The sequence below is a fragment of the Chiloscyllium plagiosum genome, unplaced genomic scaffold, assembly GCF_037043375.1.
Source record: "Chiloscyllium plagiosum isolate Xiang-an unplaced genomic scaffold, Cpla_swu_hap1 HiC_scaffold_22, whole genome shotgun sequence".
Classification (NCBI taxonomy): domain Eukaryota; kingdom Metazoa; phylum Chordata; class Chondrichthyes; order Orectolobiformes; family Hemiscylliidae; genus Chiloscyllium; species Chiloscyllium plagiosum.
The window spans coordinates 30409477-30434105 of NW_028270160.1; the positions used below are offsets into that span (position 1 = coordinate 30409477).

The 24629-nt window shown below is 39.9% G+C and overlaps 1 protein-coding gene across 1 annotated transcript in view; it reads right to left on the reverse strand.

Moving 5' to 3' along the window:
• LOC122561394 (cubilin-like) overlaps positions 1-24629 on the reverse strand; it is a 129728-nt gene that overhangs the window by 76367 nt on the left and 28732 nt on the right. Inside the window, exons 7-13 of the mRNA XM_087999264.1 lie at positions 21801-21948; positions 20079-20287; positions 16588-16735; positions 7725-7933; positions 5138-5285; positions 3918-4126; positions 89-236 (exon numbers count right to left, since the gene is read on the reverse strand). Of these exons, the coding sequence (XP_087855390.1) occupies positions 89-236; positions 3918-4126; positions 5138-5285; positions 7725-7933; positions 16588-16735; positions 20079-20287; positions 21801-21948 (1219 nt within the window). The remainder of the gene's footprint in view (positions 1-88; positions 237-3917; positions 4127-5137; positions 5286-7724; positions 7934-16587; positions 16736-20078; positions 20288-21800; positions 21949-24629) is intronic.

Here is a 24629-nt window from a genome sequence, read left to right on the forward strand (position 1 = left end):
TTCCTCTTAAATGAATCCATTGTGTATAGTAATTAGGCAACAGATGTCTCTGACATTATGTACAATGAGTAAGCGGGAAGTTACTTACTGAATCTTAACAAAATTCAACCTTATTCTTTCATCATTATCCACAGATATATACCAAATACATTTTGCATTATTTGGATAGTGGAGTGGATAATTAGGGCTGGTAAAAGATCCGTTGTCATCATCAAGATTTCCTCCGCATTGTGTATCTAATAACAAGAATGAAATGGCAGTATTATTGTCCTCAAATATTTCTGAATCCAGTCCTCCTAAGAACTGTCTGAGCTCTGATATAATTTGATGAGAGATGCACTTCACCTAAGTAGCTGATAACTTATGTGAGAGTTGACAGTAGGAGCTGATAACACCATTTCCGCACCTCCTCCTCCTCCTTCCCCCGTTGCCCCCACCCCTCCCCCAATCATTATATATATCAATTAGGGAGTACTTTCTTCTGTGCCTATCCAAGTAAGTGACAAGTCTGGCTTTATACATTAAGTTCTTTCAAGATCTCCAACTCTTTTTTAAGTTATCTTTTATCAATCTATTTTATAATTTATTTGTAGCTACAGAGACTTTCAAACATAATAGCTTCCACTTCTAGTAATATTTCTAGCCTGTTCCTGAGTCCTTGTTCTTGTCAAACTTATGACTTCTACTCACTCTCCTGTCTCAATCTGTACAACAATGACTGCAAGATCTTCCTCTCCAATGATCAGAATTCCTTTCACTAGCTTATGATATTTTCCAAGGAGAATGCTCACTTTCAAGACCACTGTCAGAATCTGTATTGTGTTTTCTAGCTTTTAACATCTTTATCTCATTTTGTCAATCGATAGGTCTTACTGCCTGTCTCTTCAATATTTTGCTAACATTTATATTTGACATGGAATTTCCTTGTTCTTCCTATAATGATGAGATTGCTTCACTTATTGACTCTTTCTGACATATATGTTAATTAAGTCCCAACTTTTGCTTGCTGTCCAGTGATGCTAATAGCTTTGTCCTGTGTCTCTCTATCACTTTGTCCACATTCAGTGAACCTAATCAACGTTCAGTGAATCTGAACTAATTGGTCTAATTACACATTTTCACACATATTCTTAAATTCATCATTGGCAAATTCACCCCCTCCTCATTCATACTGTTGTCATTTAGGCATGTTGCTGGGTCCCCCACTCCACAATCCATTTCTCTAGTACTTTATCTACAATTACTCTTTTTAATTAACTTCACTGCATGTTATCGTAGTCTGGGTAAATCGAGTTGCCATGTCTACAAAGTGCAAAATGATTTATTTGTTTTCCCTTATCCTATAACTTCAATTATAACTTTATCAGAGTGTTTTGCTGATGGGATTTTCACAATGAGCTGTGATGGTGCCCTTTTTATATATATATATCACTTTTATCGCTGGTGTCATCTATAACTTCAGTGTACTCATTGCCCTTTACTATGTCACTTAGTAGGATTTGTAACCTCTAAGAAGATAGATGAGCAAACTGACAATGTAGTTTTAAGATAGTTAGTCTTTTGTTCCTTTTAAACTCCCCTGATGCCAATAACATCTCCTTAATATTTTGATTAGAGAAGTTATGTCTTGTCAACAAGTAATGATAATGTCTGCATTATGTAAATTCCAAGTCCACTGACTTCCCAAACACGATTTCCTTCTTGTATTGTATTTACTGTTTCATATAAGACTTTTTCATAGATGGCCTGTTCAACTGGGAGGGTGTATCATTTAACCCTACATCTGTACTGATAATGTGATTTACGCCAGCTATTTTACAGGGAATCACTATATCTTTGAGCGACTTCAATGTGCCATCATCCTTAGGCCCAAATAAGGTGTAACCATCCAATTCCTGAACACTACTTTATTCCTTACACAATACCAAAATTTATAGGTGATACCAGTCAAGTGGATTTAGCAAATTTATAGATGGGTTAGTTAAGGGGTAAATAAATTTTAAAGGTAAATAGCAAGAGGACCTTGAATTTTGAAAGAAGGCACATCACTTAAACATTAGATAATGACAATACTGAAAGCAATGAGATCTAGGTGTAATAACTAATTCAAAACACCATTACACATCAATAAAACAACAAAAATGCTGACAGAGATTAGAGATTATGTATTTCTACAGTACATAATTCAAAGAGCAAATTTGTGTTAAACTTCTATAGGACTATGATGAGGCCACACTCAAAGTACTGTGCACAATTATCGTTAGGTGACCCATGACCTCCAGGATCATTATAGAAATATTGAATTTTTTCATGAGCATGGATAAAAACTTGAAATGTGGAAGCAAGTTTATATCCCAGCTGGTCTCTGCAATTTGGAAACTGCAAAGCTGGAACAGACAGTATTCACGCAGTCATGCCTTGGACAATCAAATTCCCGCCAAAACTGGACATACCTGGAACTGCCTGGCTAGGTGCTAACAGCCACATTGCTTCAGCATGAACTATCTCCACCTCTAGTGAACCTGCGTTGTTAGGAGAATGCTATACAGACATGGTAGTACCCAGTTCAGCTGAAGGCCAGGGGAATGTATGATATGGTAAACTTCAAAACTTTAATAACTGTTCAGGAATTGAAAGAATCAGCAATAATTCTTTCTGGAATAAGCTTTTTCCTGAAAACTGTTATAAAGGAATTAAAAACAACATGCTAATTAACCATCCCTGAGAAGAAAGCAACATAAATAAGCTGTTTCCTGGGATAGAGAAGGTAACAACTATTTAAAAACCTGCCATCTAGACAAATAAGCAATGAAGATTGCCTGCAGAAGGAATGTCCTGAGGTGAAAAGCTTAATTGCAAGAAAGTTGTGTTCTGAATAGACAACTAACACCAAACATAACAGGAAGAGGGAAGCTGCAGACTTGATGACTCCATAAGTGTAATCAACATTGTGGATGAAGAGATCTGAAGGATCAGCAATAATCTCAAATTAGAAACTTCACAAGACAGAAAATCCTCGAAGAGTTCGCTTGCAGGAATCCTCAGTAGCCGAACTCTGGAGACCAACCCTTGATAATCGGAGATAGACACGGTTGGTATTGTATCTAAATTGCACAATTAATTGGGTAATAGCTAGATTGAATTGGAGGCCTGACATGATTACTTGAGGAGTCTTGTTTTGGTTGCTACATGCAAAAAAGGTTTAAGCTATTGTTTCAGTATTTGAATGAGATTTCTTCATAAGTAACCAAATTAAAGGTAGCTAGCGCCAATTTACACGCAACTCATAGCATGACAACAGTAGCTCTTGACAGGTTCAAAACCATATTCTGCAACCTCCAAATATGGAAAGTAGTCATTGGATCTTCCTACTCCCACGCTAATATTGAACACAGGCCATAGACTCTTTGAGAAGGGCAAGAAAATGGGGATAAAAGGAACAATCGGGAGCTATGGCAAGCGATGAATGGCTTGGACATCACAAACATGACAGAATCCAAAAATACAAGTCGAAAGGACAAGGCAGGTTATTAAATCCAACAAGGAAAAAGTAAGTAACTTGTTTTACTCAGTGCAACACACTACTGCAGGAGAAGGTTGAGGCGTACAGCTCAGATACTTCCTAAGGAAAAGTAAGCGACTACATGGAATAAAAGGGACAGCCTAATAAACTAAGATGAATCAGACAGAGAAGGAGAAATCATGCATGGAAAATAAGCATTAACACAGAGTAGTTAAGGTCTATTTCTATCCTGTAAATTCAATACAATTTTCGTAAGATCATAGTGATTTGAAGCATAACTGGTGTAGACTTCAGGAAATTCATAACAACTCTCTGAAAGTCATCACACATATTAAATGTTTTCTATCATTCTAATATGAACAGCACTGATCAAGAGAAATAATTTAACACTTACTTTGGTTTGCAGATGTCTCGTAGTAATTTGCTGTGAAACCAGGAGCAGTATTACGGAAATCAGATTGAAAATAAACAGTCATTGAATTGGATGATGATGTAAATTCATGGTTTGACCCAGTACATATTGTAGCAATCACAGGAGAATTTGTTGAAGGCCCATCAAATATTTTAATATAATCATTTGAACAATGTGGTGAAACTTCCAACCTGCAGACAGAATGTATTTTACACTTTATTTCTTTCAGTAGCAATTTACTTCATAAACTATGGACTTATGAACGTCCACCTAATGTTTTGGGGAACCATGACTGGCTTCCCTACTGTTTATCTGCTTCCTTGCCGACTCTCTCAAGCTCACTGTATAGCCCAATCTAAACATGGCCTTCAACAAGCTATGAAGAGCTCGTTATGACCAGATTGGGAATCTTCTTTGACCCCATGTCCCAGTGAAAGTCACTGGTGGCAGGGGCAGCACCAGAAATATCAGCATGCTGGCTGGTACTGGCATTTTCATCCTCACTAACTTCTGCTCCTGCTCCTGGCAAGTAATCAAAATTCAGAATCATGTGCTTGAGTATCAAAAGGCCATCAGGCTTCAGAGGAACGACACAATATCTTGTCCTGTCCACCTCCGCACTGAAGCCTCTAATGTACCAGCAGAGAGCATCGAAGCACGGCATTCAGATCCTTCATCAGTTCAAGCAGTTTCTGCAGCCAGAATGCTTTAAAGAATGCAGGCAAGATTTAAGTAGAGCAAACCAATGAACTATGCCCTCTGCCGGTCTGCAGCAATTCTGCGTGGTGCTCAGTACTCAGTTGTGCACACTGTTCTTGTAGTGAATAGGCAGCACATGATTTGCTTGCTTGCCTGCATCGCAAAAAAAGTGGCCAAAGGTCAATTGCATGCAGCCATCCCTGTATCCATTATTAGGTCATATTCAACAATCTCCCTATGATTCGTCGGTGGTTCTATGATACAGTGAGAATTTGTGTGACAGCTGGTCAAAGAGAGACTGATTAGATCCACTACTTAAGTACATTTTTTTACTTTAAATTTACATGTGACAAATCACTGCGACAGACATTTTGTTGGGTCGACAACAGCTTAGAAGTGATCAGCGGCTGCACTTGAATGAGTCTATTATGTATAGTTATTAGGGAATAGATATCTTTGACATTAAGCAGTTACAATGAATAAGTGGAAACACTGTTACTTACTGAATATTAGCAAAGTTCACCTTTACTCTTTCATCATCATCCACAATTATATACCAAGTACATCTTGCATTATTTGGATAGTCTCGCGGATAATTGGGGCTGGTGAAAATTCTATTATCATCATCAAGATGGCTTCCACACTGAACATCTGGCAAAAATAATGAAATGTGGAACGAAGTTAGATAAAATAGGCAGCATTTTTGTCCTCCCATATTTCTGTATCCAATCTTCTTGAAACTTTTCCCCCTTAGCTCTGTTCTAGTTTGTTGAGTAATGTACCTCACCCAACCAGCTGATAACTTACTTGAGATTTGACGGTGGGAGCTGTTCCATCCCATTACTGTTATAGTATAGTACAGTAATTTATTGTCACTTGTATTTATGAAAATACAGGGAAAAGTGGTTAAGTTGCCATAATCTGGTGCCATTTTAAATATAGAAATTATAAAAAGAAATAATTGAGACAAAATTAAGATAGGGATGATAAAGGTAAATCTGATTTGTTCTTTTCTACTATCCACTCTTCAGCAGTTCTAGGAGATTAATTGATGGAGATCAGAAGAGGAAATCCTTATTTGTTTTCACCTATGATTCACTGAGATTTTAGGAGTTGCAATCACCCATAAATTGCCACTCTGCTCCTTTTTCACATTAATGAAGAGCTCTGCATATTTGACACAAGATTCTAATCAAAACTCCTTCAGAAATATAGAGTGAACTATACATCTGACAGACCCCTTGTCGTGCAGCATAGCTGAGGGGGTGTGGTCAAACCATGCCCTCTTTTCATAACAGTCAGTTTATGTGTAATGTGATTCAAATGTCCAGCATCAGAAACCCGCAATGACCTGATAAAGGTCTCAAACATTCTGGATGTTTCGGTCAACCTCAATAAGAGAGAAGCTAAAAACATAAGCCCAGACTCCAAATCAGTTCCTGATGAATCCAATGGGAAATGAAAATACATTTATTTACTCAGAGCACATCATCAGGAAATGGTGGGGTCATAATAACAAAGTACTGCAGATGCTGGAAATCTGAAATAAGAATAAAAAATGCTGGAAAACATGGTAGGTCAGGCAATGGAGAAGAACTAAGTTCAGGTTGATCACTTGTGATCAGAACTAAAGATAAATAGAAATGTAGGAGGTCAGTAGTAAAGGAGAGGAGGCAGGAAGAACAAAGGTGACCTGGGACTGTTAAGTTCCCTGGCTTCCGTACTATCGAAGGATTCATGACGTAACATCTGAAAAGAGATTAAAGTAAAGAAACAAAGTTTGTATCCAAATGAGGCACCAATTGCGACATTAAAAAAAATTGTGAGAGTCATGAAGGAATAAACAAAAGGAATCAGACAAGATGTGAGCCAGCAAAAAGAAAAGAAAACCTGTAGAACTAGATGAAGGAAGGATTTATGATCTAAAGTTGTTGAAACTCCATGTTGAGTGCACAAGGCTGAAAGCAAAGTCAAAAAGTGCTGTTCCTCAAGATTGAGTTAGGTCACACAGCTTATATAATTTCTAAGGAAAAGTAGATGCCTGCGTGAGGGAAAAAAGAATATACATATATAATTAAAGGCTGAGATGAGGTAAATGCAATGGGAAGAACTTCAGGGTGAAGAATAACATCAACAAAAATTGGTTATGGCCTATTTCTAAGCTGCACATTCAATGCAATTCTTTATAACTAGGGGATCATGATATGAAGGATAACGAATGATGACTTCAGCAAATCCTTTGTGGCTTTCCACTTAATGGTAAGGTCCTGGGGAGTATTGCTGAACAAAGAGACCCCGGAGTGTAGGTTCATAGTTCCCTGAAAGTGGAGTCACAGATAGGTAGGATAGTGAAGAAGGCATTTGGTATGCTTTCCTTTATTGGTCAGAGCATTGAGTATAGGAGTTGGAAGGTCATGTTGTGGCTGTACAGGACGTTGGTTAGGCCACTTTTGGAATATTGTGTGCAATCCTGGTCTCCTTCTTATCAGGAGAATGTTGTGAAACTTGAAAGGGTTCAGAAAAGATTTTCAAGGACGTTGCCAGGGTTGGGGGAATTTGAGCTATAGGGAGAAGCTGAATAGACTGGGGCTGTTTTCCCTGGATTGCCGGAGGCTGAGGGGTGACCTTATTGAGGTTTATGAAATCATGAGGGGCATGGGTAAGTAGGGTAAGTAGGCAAGGTCTTTTCCTTGGATTGGGGAAGTCCAGAACTAGAGGGCATAGGTTAAGGGTGACAGGGGAATAATTTAAAAGAGACCTAAGGAGCAACTTTTTCATGCAGAGGGTGGTGTATGTATGGAATGAGCTGCCTGAGGAAGTGGTGGAGGCTGATACAATTATATCACTTAAAAGGCATCTGGATGGGAACATGAATAGAAAGGGTTCAGAGGGATTGGAGCCAAGTGCTGGCAAATGGGACTAGATTAAGTTAGGATATCTGATCAGCATGGACGAGTTGGACTGAAGGGTCTGTTTCCGCGCTGTAAGTCTCTATGACTCTATGACTCTCTGAAAATAATGACACATGATAAATCATTTTCCTATACCCTAAATTAAACAGCACTGATCAGGAGAAGTAAGTAAACTTACTTTGATGTGGAAGTACCTCGTAGTAATCAGCAATAAAGCCAAGCTCCGTATTACGGGAATCAGATTGGAAATAGACAGTCATGGTGTTGAATGATGATGTAAATTTAAGTTTTGATCCGGTACAAATTGTGGCAAGTGTTGGCGAATTTGTTGTCGGCCCATCATAAACTGCAATGTAATCATTTGAGCAATATGGTGAAACTTCCAGCCTGAGGAGAGAATGTATTTTCCACTTCATTTCTTTTAGGAGTAATACATTGCATAAATCATGCACCACATATTAGATATATATACAAAAAGGAAGCAACTGTGGAACATGGCTCAACCCCGTCCAGTCATCCAGACCCAATCATACAACAATCGATTACTATCTGTCTTAATATGAATAACATTTATTTGATCATCCGAGGGAGAAACCACAAGAGCGGGGTTTGTTCTTCAAATGGTTTCAGGCAAGATTTGATAGAAACACTCAAAAGCACGAGACACGTTAATGGGATAAATAATGAAAAATTACCTACACAAGAGTAAGTAACCAGAGAAAAATAAAAGTAAGATAATTGACAAAAGGACTTGGGATGGGATGAGGAAAAATTATTTTGCAATAATGAATTAAGAGCTATGATCTGGAATGCATTGCCTGACAGGATGGCGGGAGTAGATTCAATAATAATTTTGGCAGTGTTTCTACGTCATTATTTGAAAGAAATAACTTGAAGAACAACCAACCCTTTTTCAATTAACCATCCCTATGCTGTAAGACTCTATAGCAGTAATATGTAGCTCTGCAAGGTATGCAATTTCAATACCAGAATCACAGGCAGTGGGCAAACTTTAATATTAGTCAATGCATAACCTTGATTTGTTTAAAAGCAAAACACTGCAAATGCTGGAAATTGTAAATAACCACAGTAAATGCTGGAAAAATTCAGCAGATCCAGAAGCATCTGTAGAGAGAGAACGAGTCAATATTCTGCTTTAACTCTTCTTCGGAACTTAAAAGCTAATTTGATGCCAGGCCTGCAATTTTCAAACTCTCTGCCCCAAGACCATCTCTTCAACATATATCACTAAACAAGAGTTTTCCATCAGGTAAGTTTACTCCACCAGTGCTATTCGAAAAGGTCATCATATACTCTCAAATCAGTGGTCAATTTATTTTTACCACATGCATCTGAGTTTGTTAGAAGTGCTTTGCAGTTTTGCAGAGTTGTTTAAAGTTGGCGACTTCAAGAATATATGGTGTTCTAGGTGAAAAAAATATTTGCTTTGTTTTCAAGGCTTCATATCAGACCACTTGCTCCCAGTCACAGTCACTGTTGTAAACATTTATTTCGGCCCACAACACCAGCAGGAAATGTAGCAGAGGCAGCACAGAACAGAAAACAGCCCTCAGAGGGAGGAGGAACATGGAGTAAAGGGCAATCTGAAGGAGGACATATCCATCCAACATCATTAGGGTTCTCTTCTCTTACCCCAAGTACACCAGGAACAGTATGTGTGTTAACTCCAAAGCAGCTGCTCATACAGTTTGGCCACTTCTTTCAGACAAACCTGTACTCTCAGAGCAGGGCAAGAACTGTACTAAATGTAAATGTGCAAGTGATCATTCCCTGAATCTCCAGAATGAAACAAATAACACCTGTAACATCTCCCAGTTTGCTGTCCAGTGATGTAATAGAGATGTCTAAAGCTTTTTATTCCAGAAGAGGAGAATTATCTTCTTACTGACCAGAGACAGGTAGTTAGATCCTCTGTGTGGCTTTACACAGTGGTGGGCTTCCCGTGGCATTGATTTTGCACATGCCAATTTGAGACATGTCACCTAAATGCTGAGATATACAGCAACTGCAAATATTCCATTTTCCGAATGCTCACGTGGTGCGCAAAGATGCCAGCTATTGTGATAGCAGTCATAATTGAATTATTCTGCAGGAACCTGCCATATTATATAAGGCAAGATGATTAATGGACATCAGAAGATAAGGTCTTGCTTATCAGGATCTAAAGAACTGTTGCTGAGAAGACTTAACCAATATCCTAGCCAGTTCTGTTTCTAGTTTTTTGATGATCTATGTTCTATATTGTGCTTGTTACCAACATTGTGTGAAAATGTTTTAGTAGCAATAATACAAACTTGAGTAAAGTGCAATAAACCTGTTTACTGTTCAAGACTAAGCCTATCTTCTGTGTAAGGTGACATGGGAGTATTCTTCTCAACATGTTATCAGTAACCTAGACTAACATTAGCAACAAGTATTGGTGGAAATTTTTCGTCCCAAAAGGATATTAGTGAACCAGATGTGTCTTCATAACAATTAGCAATGATTATATGGTTGCCATTGAACTAGCATTTTAAAAACAGATTTTTTTTCAAGTTATTTTGTATATATCTTTTATTGAAAAAAGGAAAACATTTTTGAGTATTACAACAAATACAATACAAAACCATTCAAAACAATACAAAAAAACCCACTAATTATATAAATAAATAACAACTACCAGCTAACTAATGAATAAATCGTGTCAGTAATAATAACAATACAGCTCAGTAAAACAAATTTATTGCTTTCGACCATTGAGAGCAAAAATTTATACATGTTCATGTGTTCGTAATTCCTCCTCTCTGAATACCAGATTCATTAAACAGAATCATCATGGTTACATAAAGGCCCTTATTAGGATGGCAGACAAATCTGTACCGAAGTAGTCTAAAAAGGGCTGTCACGCCTTATAGAAATTCTCAGTTTTATGGTGCACCATTCTTGTAAGACGGTCCAATGGATGTGTTCCATGACTAGCTTACACCAGCCTGTCAGACCCGGGGGGGGGGGGGGGGCAGAGGTTTCAATACACCCATCCTAACAGAATGTTCATTTTTGCACAAAAAGTGAGGATACTGAAAAGCTTTTTTTTGTACGCGTCTAATGGAAGTAAATTAGCTAGGCCAAGAAGAAGAGATACTGGATCTGTCTTCACCTCTGTTCCCAAGACCCTCTCTATTTTGCCTACCACAGTGCTCCAGTATGCCCAAAGCCTGTGGCAGGACCATAGACAATGAGTGAGTGTACTCGTACTCATTTTGCATTTCGGACTCATTGGAGATACTCCCACTTTAAATTTTGAGAGATGGTCTGAAGCCAAATGGAGCCTATGAAGAATCTTCGCTTGCAAGGTGTGGGTCCTATTGCAAATCGAGATCCTTCTTGTATTTTTCCAGATATCCTCCCATACTTCAGAAGAGATCTCAACATCCATCTCCCTCTCCCATACCTTACAGAGCCGCTCGGACACGCTCAAGGGGCAGTCTCCCATTGGTGATAGACATTACTGACAGAAAGCGTATTCTCAGCACTCTGCACCCTATTCTTCATGTCAGATCTATAAAAGTCAGTTAGAAGTGTGGTCTCTTTTTGTATGAAATTTCTAATTTGATAAAAACAGAGAGGTCCCTACCGGGACAACTCATATTTCCAAGCTAACTAGTCAAAAGACATCAGTATGTCCCCCTCGAATAAGTCACCCAGGCAAGACACACCCCTAATTGCCCGTAGTTTAAATCCCAAGTCCATCATCCCTGGCTGAAAACCCAGCATACCACCTATGGGCAATGTTGCCCTCACTCTGATGCATTGCACTCCATGCTTTAACAGTATTACTAACTATTGGGCTCTGGCAATATTCCTTAACGGTCCTCATTTTCTCCAAGAACAGTAGACTCGTAAGGGGGCATCTTGCCTGGGAAGCTTCAATATCTTACCATAATGAGTGAGTGCTCCCCCCACCCCCGGGCCCAGTCATTCACGTGAGATAGCAACGAGCTTAATTGATGGTCTTTAATGTCTGGGAGGTCCACTCCTCCCAGTCTGAGGAGTAGTTTTAAATTAGTTAGTTTAATAGGGGGTCACTTGCCAGATGAAAGAACTGAACCAGCTGTTCAGTCTCCTAAATGTAAAGATCAAAGGAAGAATTTGCATAGAGTACAGCAGGCAGTGGAGAATGTTCATTATAATGAAGGCTATCCGACCTAACCAAGGTATCGGAAGTGCCTCCCATCTTTGAAGATCTTGCTTGATTTTGTCGAATAAATAGGCAAAATTGGTTTTAAATAGCCGATCAAAGACAGAGGTAATGAATATACCTAAGTAGAGAAAACCTTCCTGTGACCACTTAAAGGGAAATAGAGATTTGCCCTCAAGGCCAGTCATTTTCAGGAGACTACCCATGGGCATAGCTTCCAATTTCGCAAAATTAATCCTGGAAACCCAAAAAGCCGCCAAACGAATTAATGCATTGTCTCAGATGAGGTACCAAAACTGTTGGGTTTGATAAAAAGACAAGAATATCATCCACATACAATGCAATCTTATGAGACTTCGTCCTCACTTCTGGAGTAGATATATTGGAATCCCTATATATTGCCTCTGCTAATGGTTCAATCACCAATGTAAAAAGCAACAATGATAAGGGACAGCCCTATTGACTGCCCCATTGGTGAAAACTGCAGCAAGACGGTCACTATAAAGAACCTTTACTGATCTGATAAAGATCTCACCCAAGCCAAACAGCTTTAACGTATAAAAAAAGATATGGCCCGTTAAATGCCTTCTCCGCATCTAGAGAGATCACTAATCCCTGTACCGATCGTTGTTGACATACTTGGATCATGTTAAGTAACCCCCTGACATTATTAGATGATCTGAGACCTTTTTTAAAACCCGTTTGACCCTCCTTAATGATGAAAGGCAGCACAGTTTCTAGTCTCAGTGCAAGAGTCTTAGAAAGGATTTTAAAATTTGACATTCAGAAGTGAGATTGGTCTATAGGAAGTACAGTCCTCCATGGCCTTCCCTTTTTTAAGGATAAGAGAAATGTTTGCCTCCCTTAAAGATGGCCAGAGGAGGCCATGACTATGTGATTCGTTAAACATACTAAGCATCGGTCCTGGCAGTACATTTAAATTCCTTCTAAAATTTACTGGGAAGTCTGTCAGGACCAGACGCCTTTCCATTCTGGAGCTGCCTCACAGCCTCCTGCACCATTTGCCCTTACAGTGGGGCACACTCAGGAGGTCCACATTCTTAAAAAAAAGACTCCATCCTAGCCCGCCCATCCTCAGAACTTTCAGACTGGTACAGTTCAGAGTAAAATTTCTGAAATGTCGTGTTAATCCTTTTAGCCTCATGGGTTAAGTTTCCAGTATCTTCCTTGACCGAGGTAGTGGCTTGGGAAGCACTCTTCTTCCTGGCAAGAAACGCTCAGTATTTGTTGGTTTATCTCCATGCTTAAACAACCCTTGTTTTGCAAATGTAATCTCCTTCTTAGCTGTCTGTGTGAGCATGGAATTCAGTGTGGACCAAAGCCTTGCAATCTTCTGTAGTTTAGCCAGCGAGGGCCTATTGAAGTGTGTCTTTTCGGTTGCCTTCAGCCCTTGTTTCGAGCAAGCATTGCTGCTCACCCTCCTGCCATTTCTTACTGGCAGAGTAGGAAGTAACTAACCCCCTAGCATAGGCTTTAGCATTTTCCCAGCAAATGGATGGATTACGAGCTGAGTCTGAATTAATGTCTAAATAAAAGTCCTGAATTCAGTGGAAAAGGATTCAGTAAACGTGCTATCCTTAAGGATGAAGGGATTCAGTTGCCAGTGCCTCAAACCTACCAGAGTATCCTTACTCCTGACCATTAGATACACTGGGGCATGATCAGAAATATAGATATTGCCAATTGTACATGACACCACTGAGCCCAAATTCGCTGCAGGAGTCCAAAAGAAATCAATCCTGGTATGGCATTTGTGCAGATTGGAGAAAAACGTAAAATCCCTACCAATAGGGTGTAGGTGCCTCCAAACATCTACCCGTTCTAGTTCAACACACAAATCACTTAATTGCTTAGATCATAAAGAAGATATCGAGGGACCTTTTGGCAATCTGTCTACCGTAGGATCTATTAGACAATTAAATCATTCCTGCTGTGATGATTATGCTGAAATGCGAGGCTAACCACTTGAGAGGGAACTCGAGAGGGTGGGCCAAGGGACAGTAGACATTTAAAATCACACGCAGACGACAAGCAACATGAATTTGACTGGGACAACACTACCATTATAGGGCAAGCCAAACAAAGAACAGCCAGGGAATTCCTAGAAGCATGGCACTCATCCACAAACTCCATCAACAAACACATCGACCTGGACCCAATATACCGGCCACTACAGCGGACAGCTGAAACTGACAACTGGAAGCAGCAGGGACAGGCCACTATAAATGCCGGAGGAAACACCACAGAAGCGCTTCACAGGAGGCTCCCAAGCACTGAGGATGTCACCTGGACAGGGGATGAAACGTTTGCAACAAAACCTTCCAGCTCGGCGAACAGAACCACAGCAACGAGCACCCAAGCTACAAATTTCTCACAAACTTTAAATTTAAAATCCCGTATTCTTTTCCATTTATCAAAGCTTTAAGGATTAAAAATCTCCTGTGTGTGTCTTTCATACAGACTAACAACTTAAAGGGGAGATTCTTCCTAACAAGTATGGCCAATACCCCACTCCTAGTATTGAAAGATGAGAAATAAACCCAGTCATACCCATTAAGTTTCAGTTTCAAATGTTCTGCACCATCTAGGTGTTTCTCTTGCAATAAGGCAATATCCACCCTCTTCCTTTTGAGACTGGAGAGTACCTTCTTCCTCTTGACCGGCGAATGACTCCCCTTAATGTTCCAGGTGCACTACTTGGACACATCCTTAGCCATAACTTTCTATTGCACCATTTAGACTTCAGAGAGGAAGAACTTGAATTACAAATCACTGAGCATTAAAAAAAATCCACATAACACAAAAACTACAGAAATTAAAACACCTACAATCAACAAACTTACAAAACTTGCAAAAATGGAAAAGCAAAAAAGCACCAAAGGCACTGATTAGAGAAATTCACCCCATTCAAAGGGGGCACCTACATGCCCCAAAACACTACTAACCATTCCAACCATCCTCTTAATTTCTCCTAGCTAGGGTCACGCCATAACACAGGCAATCAAGGTTAAAGTAGCAAAAGAAGAAAGCAAAAGGCAGGATTAATAATATACACCAGTAAATTAAAAGTAAATATGTCAACCATCTCCTGGTATAATTTAACTTAGAAATTAGAGTTGAATACTCTATCAAATCTGAGCATCATTTAATGCAACTTCTTACCAACAAAAGAAGACTCCACCAAATCCTCCCTAAAGAAGGACAAACACAAGCAACTTTGTTATCTGTATCTATTCAATCATCCAGTTTAAGTTAACATATCCACAAAGTTCCTAGCTTTCTCTGACAAGTCAAATAAATATACAGATCCATTATAGTTAATCCAAAGCACCGCTGGATATATTAGAGAGTACTGAATCCCAGGTTCTCTCAATCTCTTCTTGATGCCATCGTAGGGTTTCCTTTTCCGGATCACTGCCACTGAAAAGTCTTGGAAAAATATGGCCCTGGAGCCCTCGCACACCAATGCCCTTGGTTCCTTCACTTGGGCTCTGGAAGCTTCCATGACTCTATGTTTGTCTTTATAATGATGGAACCACACCAGAACAGTGCAAGGGCACTGTCCATACCCTGCCTCATGCCATGACCTGGTGAGCTCTCTCAATCTTTATCCTTCCCCTTTCAGCCTCCGAGCCAAGGAATTCCAGCAACCACTTCTCAAAGAATTCAACTGGCCGCTCACTTTCTATCCCCTCGGCAGACAAACTACACAAAGATTCTTCCTTCTTCCCCTGTTCTCAAGATCATCCAGCAGATCCAGTAAACCTTGGACCTGTGTTTCCAGGGCTTCAATCTGACTCTTGGATGAATCAGCCTCAGCTTCCTCCCCTGTGACTCTGCATTCAAGCTTGTCAGTCCTTTCCCCAGGTCCTCCAGCTGCTGTTCGTACTTTTGCAGCACAGCAGAGGCCAGGGCAAGCTTCTCTTTGATTTCTTCTTCAATCTGCTTTTCCAGGACCTCAAGAGATTTGTTGAGCTTCTCAAACAAAGCCTGGTTGAGTAACCAGGCAAACCTTTTGCCATGCATTCATCAGGACATTTCCCAATAATACAAACTCAAGGAGGAAGTAAACATTTATGCTGCATGTCAGGAATGAGATGACTAGTTGCCAAGTTGACTTTGGTTGGTAGATGTGTGGCCATGGGGTTACCATTGACCAGAAACTGAACTGGACCAGCCAGAAAAATGGCGTGGCTACAACAGCATGTCAGCAGCAGGAAAATGTATGGGAAGTAATTCACCTTCGGGTACCTCAAAGCCTGTCCACCATCCCCAAGGCATCAGTCAGAAGTGTGATGAAATACTCCCTACATTGCTTGACGAGTACAGCTCCAACAACAGTCAGAAAGCTTGACACTAGTCAAAACAAAAACACCCACTTGATTGACACTTATTCACCACATTTCACATCCACTCCTTTCCCCACTCACATACAGCATTTCAATAGGGTAGCTTACCTTTACTCTCTCAAGGGAAATTAGGAGTGGGCAATAAATGCAGACCTGGTCAGTGCTGCCCACATTGTGCAAATTATTAAAATAAATTGAGATATATACAAATGGGCTCAAGGTGTACTATTATTCTGGTTTCAGAAGTGAGAAGTTTCATCTTAAGTGTTAAAAAAAGGCTGGAATGGTAATTTAACAGTGATTACTATTTCTGGGAGGATTCAGCCTACAATTTATTCTGTGGGTTGATAGCTATGTAAAAGTACAACTGGAGCACTAAAATGCCCCTAAAATACACCTGTAATCTTATTAGGTGATCAATACCTCTGATATTATCAACTGTTATATACAGAAGTTGAAACACAGTTACTTACTGAATCATAATGAAATACAATCTTACTCTTTTGTTATCATCCACAGTTATAAACCAGGTACATTTCGCATCATTTGGATAGGGCCGTGGATAATTGGGGCTGGCAAAAGATCTGCTATCATCATCAAATCTCCCTCCGCATCGTGCATCTAGTAACAATGAAGAAATTAGGAAATAAGGAGCATCGAATAGGTAATTGTCCTTTATTTCTATCGACCCTTTACCTCTGGTATTACTTGATGGGTAATTTACCTCACTAACAAGCTGATACCTTACTTGAAATTTGACAGTGGAGGATGCTACACCCATTAGTGTTGGGGACTTGCAGCGAAATCTGAAGCTCAGAGGAGGTTCAGTTTATTTTCATACAAAGCCCAGAATTGCTGAAACATTTATTAGTTCAGATGAAGTCAAATCGTATTTACAATTGAGCAGGAAGGGGTTCACTTAGATATTAGGTTACGGAAGAACCCCAAAGCTTCAAGCTTGCATTTTAATAGACATCACATCAAGGCCAGAATTTATTGTCCATTCCTAAGTGTCCTTAAAGTAAATTGCTTGCCCACTTTCAGAAGGCTGTGAAGAAACAGCCACATTGATGTGGATGTGGAATCTCATGCAGGACAGGAGGTAAGGATGCCAAACATCCTTTCTGAAAGGAGTGAACCAGGTAAATTTTTACAACCAACAATGATAGTTTAGCAGTCACCAATTCTGAGACTAGTCTTCAATTGCAGATTTAATTAATTGAACTTAAATTCCACCACCTGCCATTGAGATTTGAATTCATGTCCTTAGAATACTAACTTTAACCTCTGGATAACTAGGCAAACATGAGGACTGTAGATGCTGGAGATTAGAGTTGAGAGTGTAGTGCTGGAAAAGCACACAGGTCAGGCAGCATCTGACGAGCAGGAAAATCAGGACATTCCTGATGAAGGGCTTTGCCTAGTGACAGCACCATTACACATCCATCTAGCCCTGTACCATTTGATTCCCTTACCAATCAGGAATCTGTCTAACTCAGCCTTAAAAATCTCTTGTGGAATTCATCAGCAACCCAGAAAGTTGTCTCCCATGAGTGTGTTTATTTGAAAAGAGTACAATGCTTGGTCATGTTCTTCCAGTTTACATGGAACAGAGTTCTGTGTATGAACATAGGTGTTTTCTAGTAAGTGTAAGTAAGCCACATTATAAAACTGAACTGATGAATCTTAAATAGGTTGGTAATAAAATTCTGAGCGATAAAGTCAGTATATCCAATCATGGACTCACATCTACTTTTGGACACTGTGGCCTATGCTTTCTTAAGGGTGTGGGATGGTTCAGTTTATGAGCACAATACTGACACTCCTGATCTGTCTGGAATAATTGTACAAGTAGGCATGGCTTATCTGCAATTTTCATGGAGTTGGATCAAAACTCATGGTCCATGGCATTTCTGAAGATCACGAATCATGGAATATTTTTGATGGGTAAATTCAAAAGGCTCTGCTCATGCCTCTTCCCAACTCAGTTAATGCCGCATCCACCCAGTAAGTCCCATACCCTCCATTCCAAGCCTTGTCCCACTACCTACCCACTATGGTCCCTCAAGCTTCTCATGCCAACTCATGACCCACTTTAGCAACTATAGCTCGTCCTGCTCCCCATGACATGCTCTGTTTCCTCACACATGCTATGACCCTCATGACAGTTCATGGTACTTCCATGTTCATCTTCAGCTGTTCACAACAGGCAAAGTACCGTCTGTACTCAAACAACCCATATTGGGAGGTGTGAACCACACACCTGGAAACACACCAGCACTGAAAAGCACATATAGTTTTTCTTTTGTGTGGTAGGAGGAACATATATTTGACTTGACAGCAGAATCCGGTCAGTGGAGAATATCACTCATGTTGCAACTGCAAGGTGGCAGCATGAAACATCTGGCTTCATCTGTTGATCAAGACTCCTGATACTTTTTTTTATACTCATCAAACATACTCAGAAGAAGGACTGCAAAGGGTTAGATACAAAATAAAACTTGGTCCACACTATCCCATGAATGACTCCACGGACAGGGATAGCACAGCGTTGGATACTGAGTAAAAGTTCCTCTTCACATTTAAACAGAAATTAAAGCTCTCTGTACACTGACCCCATCAAACACTCTCAGCTCAGTTACAGCACAGGGTTAGAACTGAGTAAGCCCCTGCTACTCTTTTACACTGAAAGTACACCTTATTCTACTATTTTAAACTGAAAGTAACACACTCTCTACTCTTTCAAACAAAACTTTAAGCTTGTTCTACACGATCCCTATCAAATACTTCCAGGACAGGTATAACGTGGTAAAATATAGATTAAAGCTCCCTCCACTCTGTACCTATCAACCATTCCCAGGCCCAGTACAGAGTTGATTTGCATTTTTCTTACTTTTAACATAAGCCTGGGGTATAATTGCTCCCTGGCACATTCACCAATGACAACTCTTCAACCAATCAAAATATACTTGATAACCAATTGGCACTTGTTGTTTTCATTTTTTCTTATTCAGAACAAATTGTTGTTCCTTTTGAAATTCGGTGTTCTTGTGCCTGTCCTGATGAGTCCAAGATGAAAGTTTAAACAACTTTTTTTTTCTGGAATACCCAAGCTTTATACTCTCTAACAATTATTCAAACATCATATAAAGTTTGGATAATGAAAAAAATACTGAATGGACTGGAAAAGCAAAAGCAAAAGTGCAAATGCAAATAAAATTAGTAAAAAGAGCATCTCATACCAACAAAATTAAAAATGCTAACATAGCACTAGGACTTATGTCTAGACAGATATAATGGAGTTATACTAATCTTGTATAGGACAATGGTGAGGACAGTATTAAAGTAAAATGCATGGGTCTGTTTGTCCTCCGATAAAAGTTAACACTAGAGAAAGTGCAAAACTGATTAACAATAATGATGTCAAAACAGAGTTATCTCAGCTTTTGGGAAATATTGAAAAGATTAGGGATTTTTTTCTTCCAGAAATGAAATCCAGAATAACCTGACATGGGTCCTGAAAATTGTCAATGGTTTTGGAAGCATAAGTTTGAGGTGATTCAAAAATCCAGGCTTAAAGTACAAACCAGCCCCTAATAAATCCAATTGGGAAATAAGGAGAACTTTCTTTACTCAGAAAGTAGAACACATTTCCACAAGAAATCATGAAGTCACAGAGTTTGGATACTTTCCAAAGAAAAGCAGATGACTCCATAGGAGAAAGGGGAATGGAAATATATACAGAGAAAGTGGGAATCCTGTGTGGAGTATAAACATCTCTACAGATTAGTTATGGGCTGTTCCTGTGCTACATGTTTTTTGCAATTGTGTATAAATAGCATAATAACATGAAGTTTTAAGAATGGAGACCTTGGCCTCTGAAGAAAACCATACATATATTAAGACATTTTCCTACTGTTCTAATTTAAACCACACTGATTAAGAGAGGCAATTTAACACTTACATTGTATTGAAGACACCTCGTAATAATCTACAGTAAAGCCAGGACCAGTATTACTGGAATCAGATTGAAAATAAACAGTCATGGTGTTGGATGATGATGTAAACATCTTGTCTGATCCAGTACATATTGTGGCAAGTGCAGGAGAATTTGTTGAAGGCCCATCATATATTGTAATATAATCATTTGAACAATGAGGGGAAACTTCCAGCCTGCAGAGACAGAATATATTTTACATCTCTTTTCTTTTCTTTCATTAAAAATCAACTTTATGAATCATGCACCTTATATTGGATATCCATTAAAAAAAAAAGGAGTTTAGAACCATATACACCCATCCAGGTACAATCTTTCAAACAATTCAGATCGAATTTCTCTTCATATAATGGCTACACGAGTTATTTGATTATTTGTGGTAGAAAGGAGAGAAGCTGATTTGATTTCTTCAAAGCAGAGTGGTTTTAGGCAGGACTTAAAATGAATGCTTAGCATTATGAGGGGTTTTGATGGTTTAACTAATGCAAGTGTACACTGAAGGGTCAATAACCAGCTGAAATACAGTTTAAAATAATTGGCAGAATTACTTGGGAAGAGCCAAAGAAAAATTATTTCTTAAGACAAATCGTAATGATCTGAAAAGTGCTGCTTGAAAGAATAGTGGGAGTAGATTCAATAATAATGTACATACAATTCAAGACAAACAGCATTATAGAGCCCAGAAGCATTAATGTTGAGATAAAGAGCAGAAAATCGCAAGAGAAAAGTCATGGTGATCCCCAGAGAAAAAGCCTCCATGAAACTCCCCGAAAAAGACATGGGCAAAACATGGGGAAATTTAACTTTTTGAGTTTGCTTATCACCCATCCGAATAATTAGATGATGTCTGTATGTTTTTAAGTACTTCAGGAGATGGCAATCCACACATGTTTAAGTATCCTTTCTTTATTGGGCTACACCTAGACAGCCTAACTTTGATCTGTTCACTCTGCAAGTCAGCTGGTAAAGTTATACAAATATTAAGCCATTCTTAGGAGTCTGTTCAGGACACTTGATTCTTTTTAAAACTAACTCTGTGCCATCAGCCCACTCTGTAACCTGTTTTGTTTTAAATACATAAAACAGGGTTTATAATTTATAAAAACCAAAAGAACTGTGGATTCTGTAAATCATAAACAAAAACAAAAGTTGCTGGAAAAACTCAGTGAGTTTGGCAGCATCTATGGAGAGAAATCAGAGTTAACGTATTAGGTCCAGTGACTCTTTCTCAGGAGTGATGGTAGCTAGAAAAATGTTAGTTTATATACACAGAAGATAGAGCGGGGGAAAGGGGTAAGGAATAAAGGTTGGGCTCTGTCGCTACCCATCATTTACTCCTTACCCCTCTCCCCGCCCTATCTTCTGCATATAAACTGACATTTTCCTACCCACCATCAGTCCTGAGGAAGGCTCACCAGACCCAAAACATTAACTCTGATTTTTTTTCACAGATGCTGCCAAACCTGTTGAGCTTTTCTAACAACTTCTGTTTTTGTTTATCATTTATAAGATTCCCACGATGATATTTTTCACTGACATAATATTGCTTCAGTGGGATGGATATCATTTTAGAACAATTCATCTGGAGTATTGATTCTTCTTAAATAAATCCATTGGGAACAGTTATTTGGCTATCGATATCTCTGGCATTATGCAAATTACAATTAATAAGTGGAAATGGTTACTTACTGAATTATGGCAAAATTCAACCTTACTCTATTGTCATCATCCACAGATATATACCAGGTACATTTTGCATTATTTGGATAGTGCGATGGATAATTTGGACTGGCAAAATATCCATTATCATCATCAAGTTTCCCTCCACATTGTGTAACTAGTAACAATAAGGAAATGAGGAAATTAGCAGTATTAAATACTTGTCCTCCAATGTTTCTGTCTCCACTCTTCCTAATGACTTGTCCCTTTAGCTCTGGTATAACTTCATGAGTAAAGGTAAAGTTGCCATTGTCTGACTGGACCATAGAGTTGCTCTCTCCTTAGAGAGAGAGACACACACACACAACTGGTGATGGTTTAATCTGGACATCACCATGCCTCACATAAGACAAGACGTTGAGAAGGAAAGTATTTCATGGGAATCTCAGTCAGTGTAGGAATTGAACCCATGCTTTTGGTATCAGTCTGCATCACAAAGCAGCCATCCAGCTAATTGATCCCTTTTGCTGAGTAATGCACCTCATCTAACTAGCTGCTATAGCCATAGAGTGATAGAGTCCTACAACATTGAGACAGGCCCTTTGGCCCTAACTGGTCCACGCCGACCAAAATGTCCATTCACACTAACTCTATTTCCCTGCATTTGATCCATATCTTTCTAATCTTTTCCTGTCCATGTATTTGTCTAAATGCCTTTTAAATATTGTTAATGTACCCACCTCAACCACTTCTGCTGGCAGCTCATTCCATTTGTGTATCAGTCTTGGTGTAAAAAAAGTTTCCCCTCAGGTTCCCTTTTATTCTTTCCCCTGTAACCTTAAACTGATGCCTTCTAGTCTTCGATTCCGCAACCCTGGGAAAAAGGCTGAGTGTATTCATCGTCTCCATGCTTCTCATGATCTAATACACCTCTATAAGGTACCCCCTCAGTTTCCTACACTCTCGAGAAAAAAGTCCTAGCTTGTCCAACCTCTCCCTATAACTCAGACCCTTGAGTCCAGGCAACATCCTTTTAAACTTCTTCTGCACTCTTTCCAGTTTAATAACATCCTTCCTATAACAAGGTGACCAAAACTAAACACAATACTCCAAGTGCGGCCTCACCAACTCAATGCCCTGACTGATGAAGGCCAGTGTGCCGAAAGCCACCTTCACTGCCCTGTCTACCTGTGACTCCACTTTCAGGGAACCATGAACCTGAACTCCAAGATCCCTCTGTTCCACTACACTCCTCAAAGCCCTACCATTCACCATGAAACTCCGACCTTGATTTGACTTTCCAAAATGCACTCACACTTATCTATATTAAATTTGCCATTTCTTGGCCCACTTCCCCAGCTGATCAAGGTCCTGGTGCAATTTCTGATTATCTTACTCACTGTCCACAATAACATCTACTTTAGTGTCATCAGCAAACTTACTAATCATGCCTTATACATCCTCATCCAAATCATTGACATAGATAACAAACAGTAATTGGTCCAGCATTGACCCCTGAGGCACTCCACGTCATAGGCCTCCAGTCTGACAAGCATCCTTTCACCATTACCCTCTGCTTCCTACCATCAAGCCGATTTTGTATCTAATTTTCCAGCTTGCCCTGGATTCCAAGTGAAGGAATTCCAAGTGATTCTCCTGCTCCCCAGATGCTGCCTGACCTGCTGTGCTTTTCCAGCACCACACTCTCGACTCTGATCTCCAGCATCTGCAGTCCTCACTTTCACCTGGATTCCATGCAATCTAACCTTCCAGAGCAGCCTACCCTGTAGAACCTGATCAAAGGCCTTACTGAAATCCATACAGACAGTGTCTACTGCCCTGTCCTCATCAACTTTCCTGGTCACTTCATCAAGGAATTCTAAAAATTTCGTGAGGCATGATCTCCCACTCACAAAGCCATGTTGACTACCCCTGCCTTTCCAAATCCATGTATCATCTTATCCCTCAAGAATCTTCTCAAGTAACTTACCTACCACTGATGTTAAGCTTACTGGTCTACAGCTCCCAGGCTTTTATGGCACAACATTCGCTACCCTCCAGTTTTCCAGGACCTCACCTGTGACTAACAATGATGCAAAAATATCAGCCAGGGGCCTCGCAATCTCTTCTCTAGCCTCTTGCAGTGTTCTTCGATATTTCTGGTCAAGACCAGAAGAGTTATCTACTTTCATGCATTCTAAAACATCCAACAGCTCCTCTACTGTGATGCTGACCAGTCCCAAGATATCACCACTAACTTCCCCAGGTTCGCAAGTCATCTTGTCTTTCTCCATGGTAAACATGGAGAAATATTCATTGAGATCCTTGTCCATTTCATGCAGTTCTACACATATATGTCCACTTTGGTTCTTGATGGGCCCTGTTCTCTCTCCTTCTGGATTAGTGGTGCTGGAAGAGCACAGCAGTTCAGGCAGCATCCAAGGAGCTTCAAAATCGACGTTTCGGGCAAAAGCCCTTCATCAGGAATAAAGGCAGTGAGCCTGGAGCGTGGAGAGATAAGCTAGAGGAGAGTGGGTGTGGGGAGAAAGTAGCATAGAGTACAATGGGTGAGTGGGGGAGGGGATGAAGGTGATAGGTCAGGGAGGAGAGGGTGGAGTGGATAGGTGGAAAAGGAGATAGGCAGGTAGGACAAGTCCGGACAAGTCATGGGGACAGTGCTGAGCTGGAAGTTTAGAACTAGGGTGAGGTGGGGGAAGGGGAAATGAGGAAACTGTTGAAGTCCACATTGATGCCCTGGGGTTGAAGTGTTCCAAGGCAGAAGATGAGGCGTTCTTCCTCCAGGCGTTTGGTGGTGAGGGAGCGGCGGTGAAGGAGGCCCAGGACCTCCATGCCCTCGGC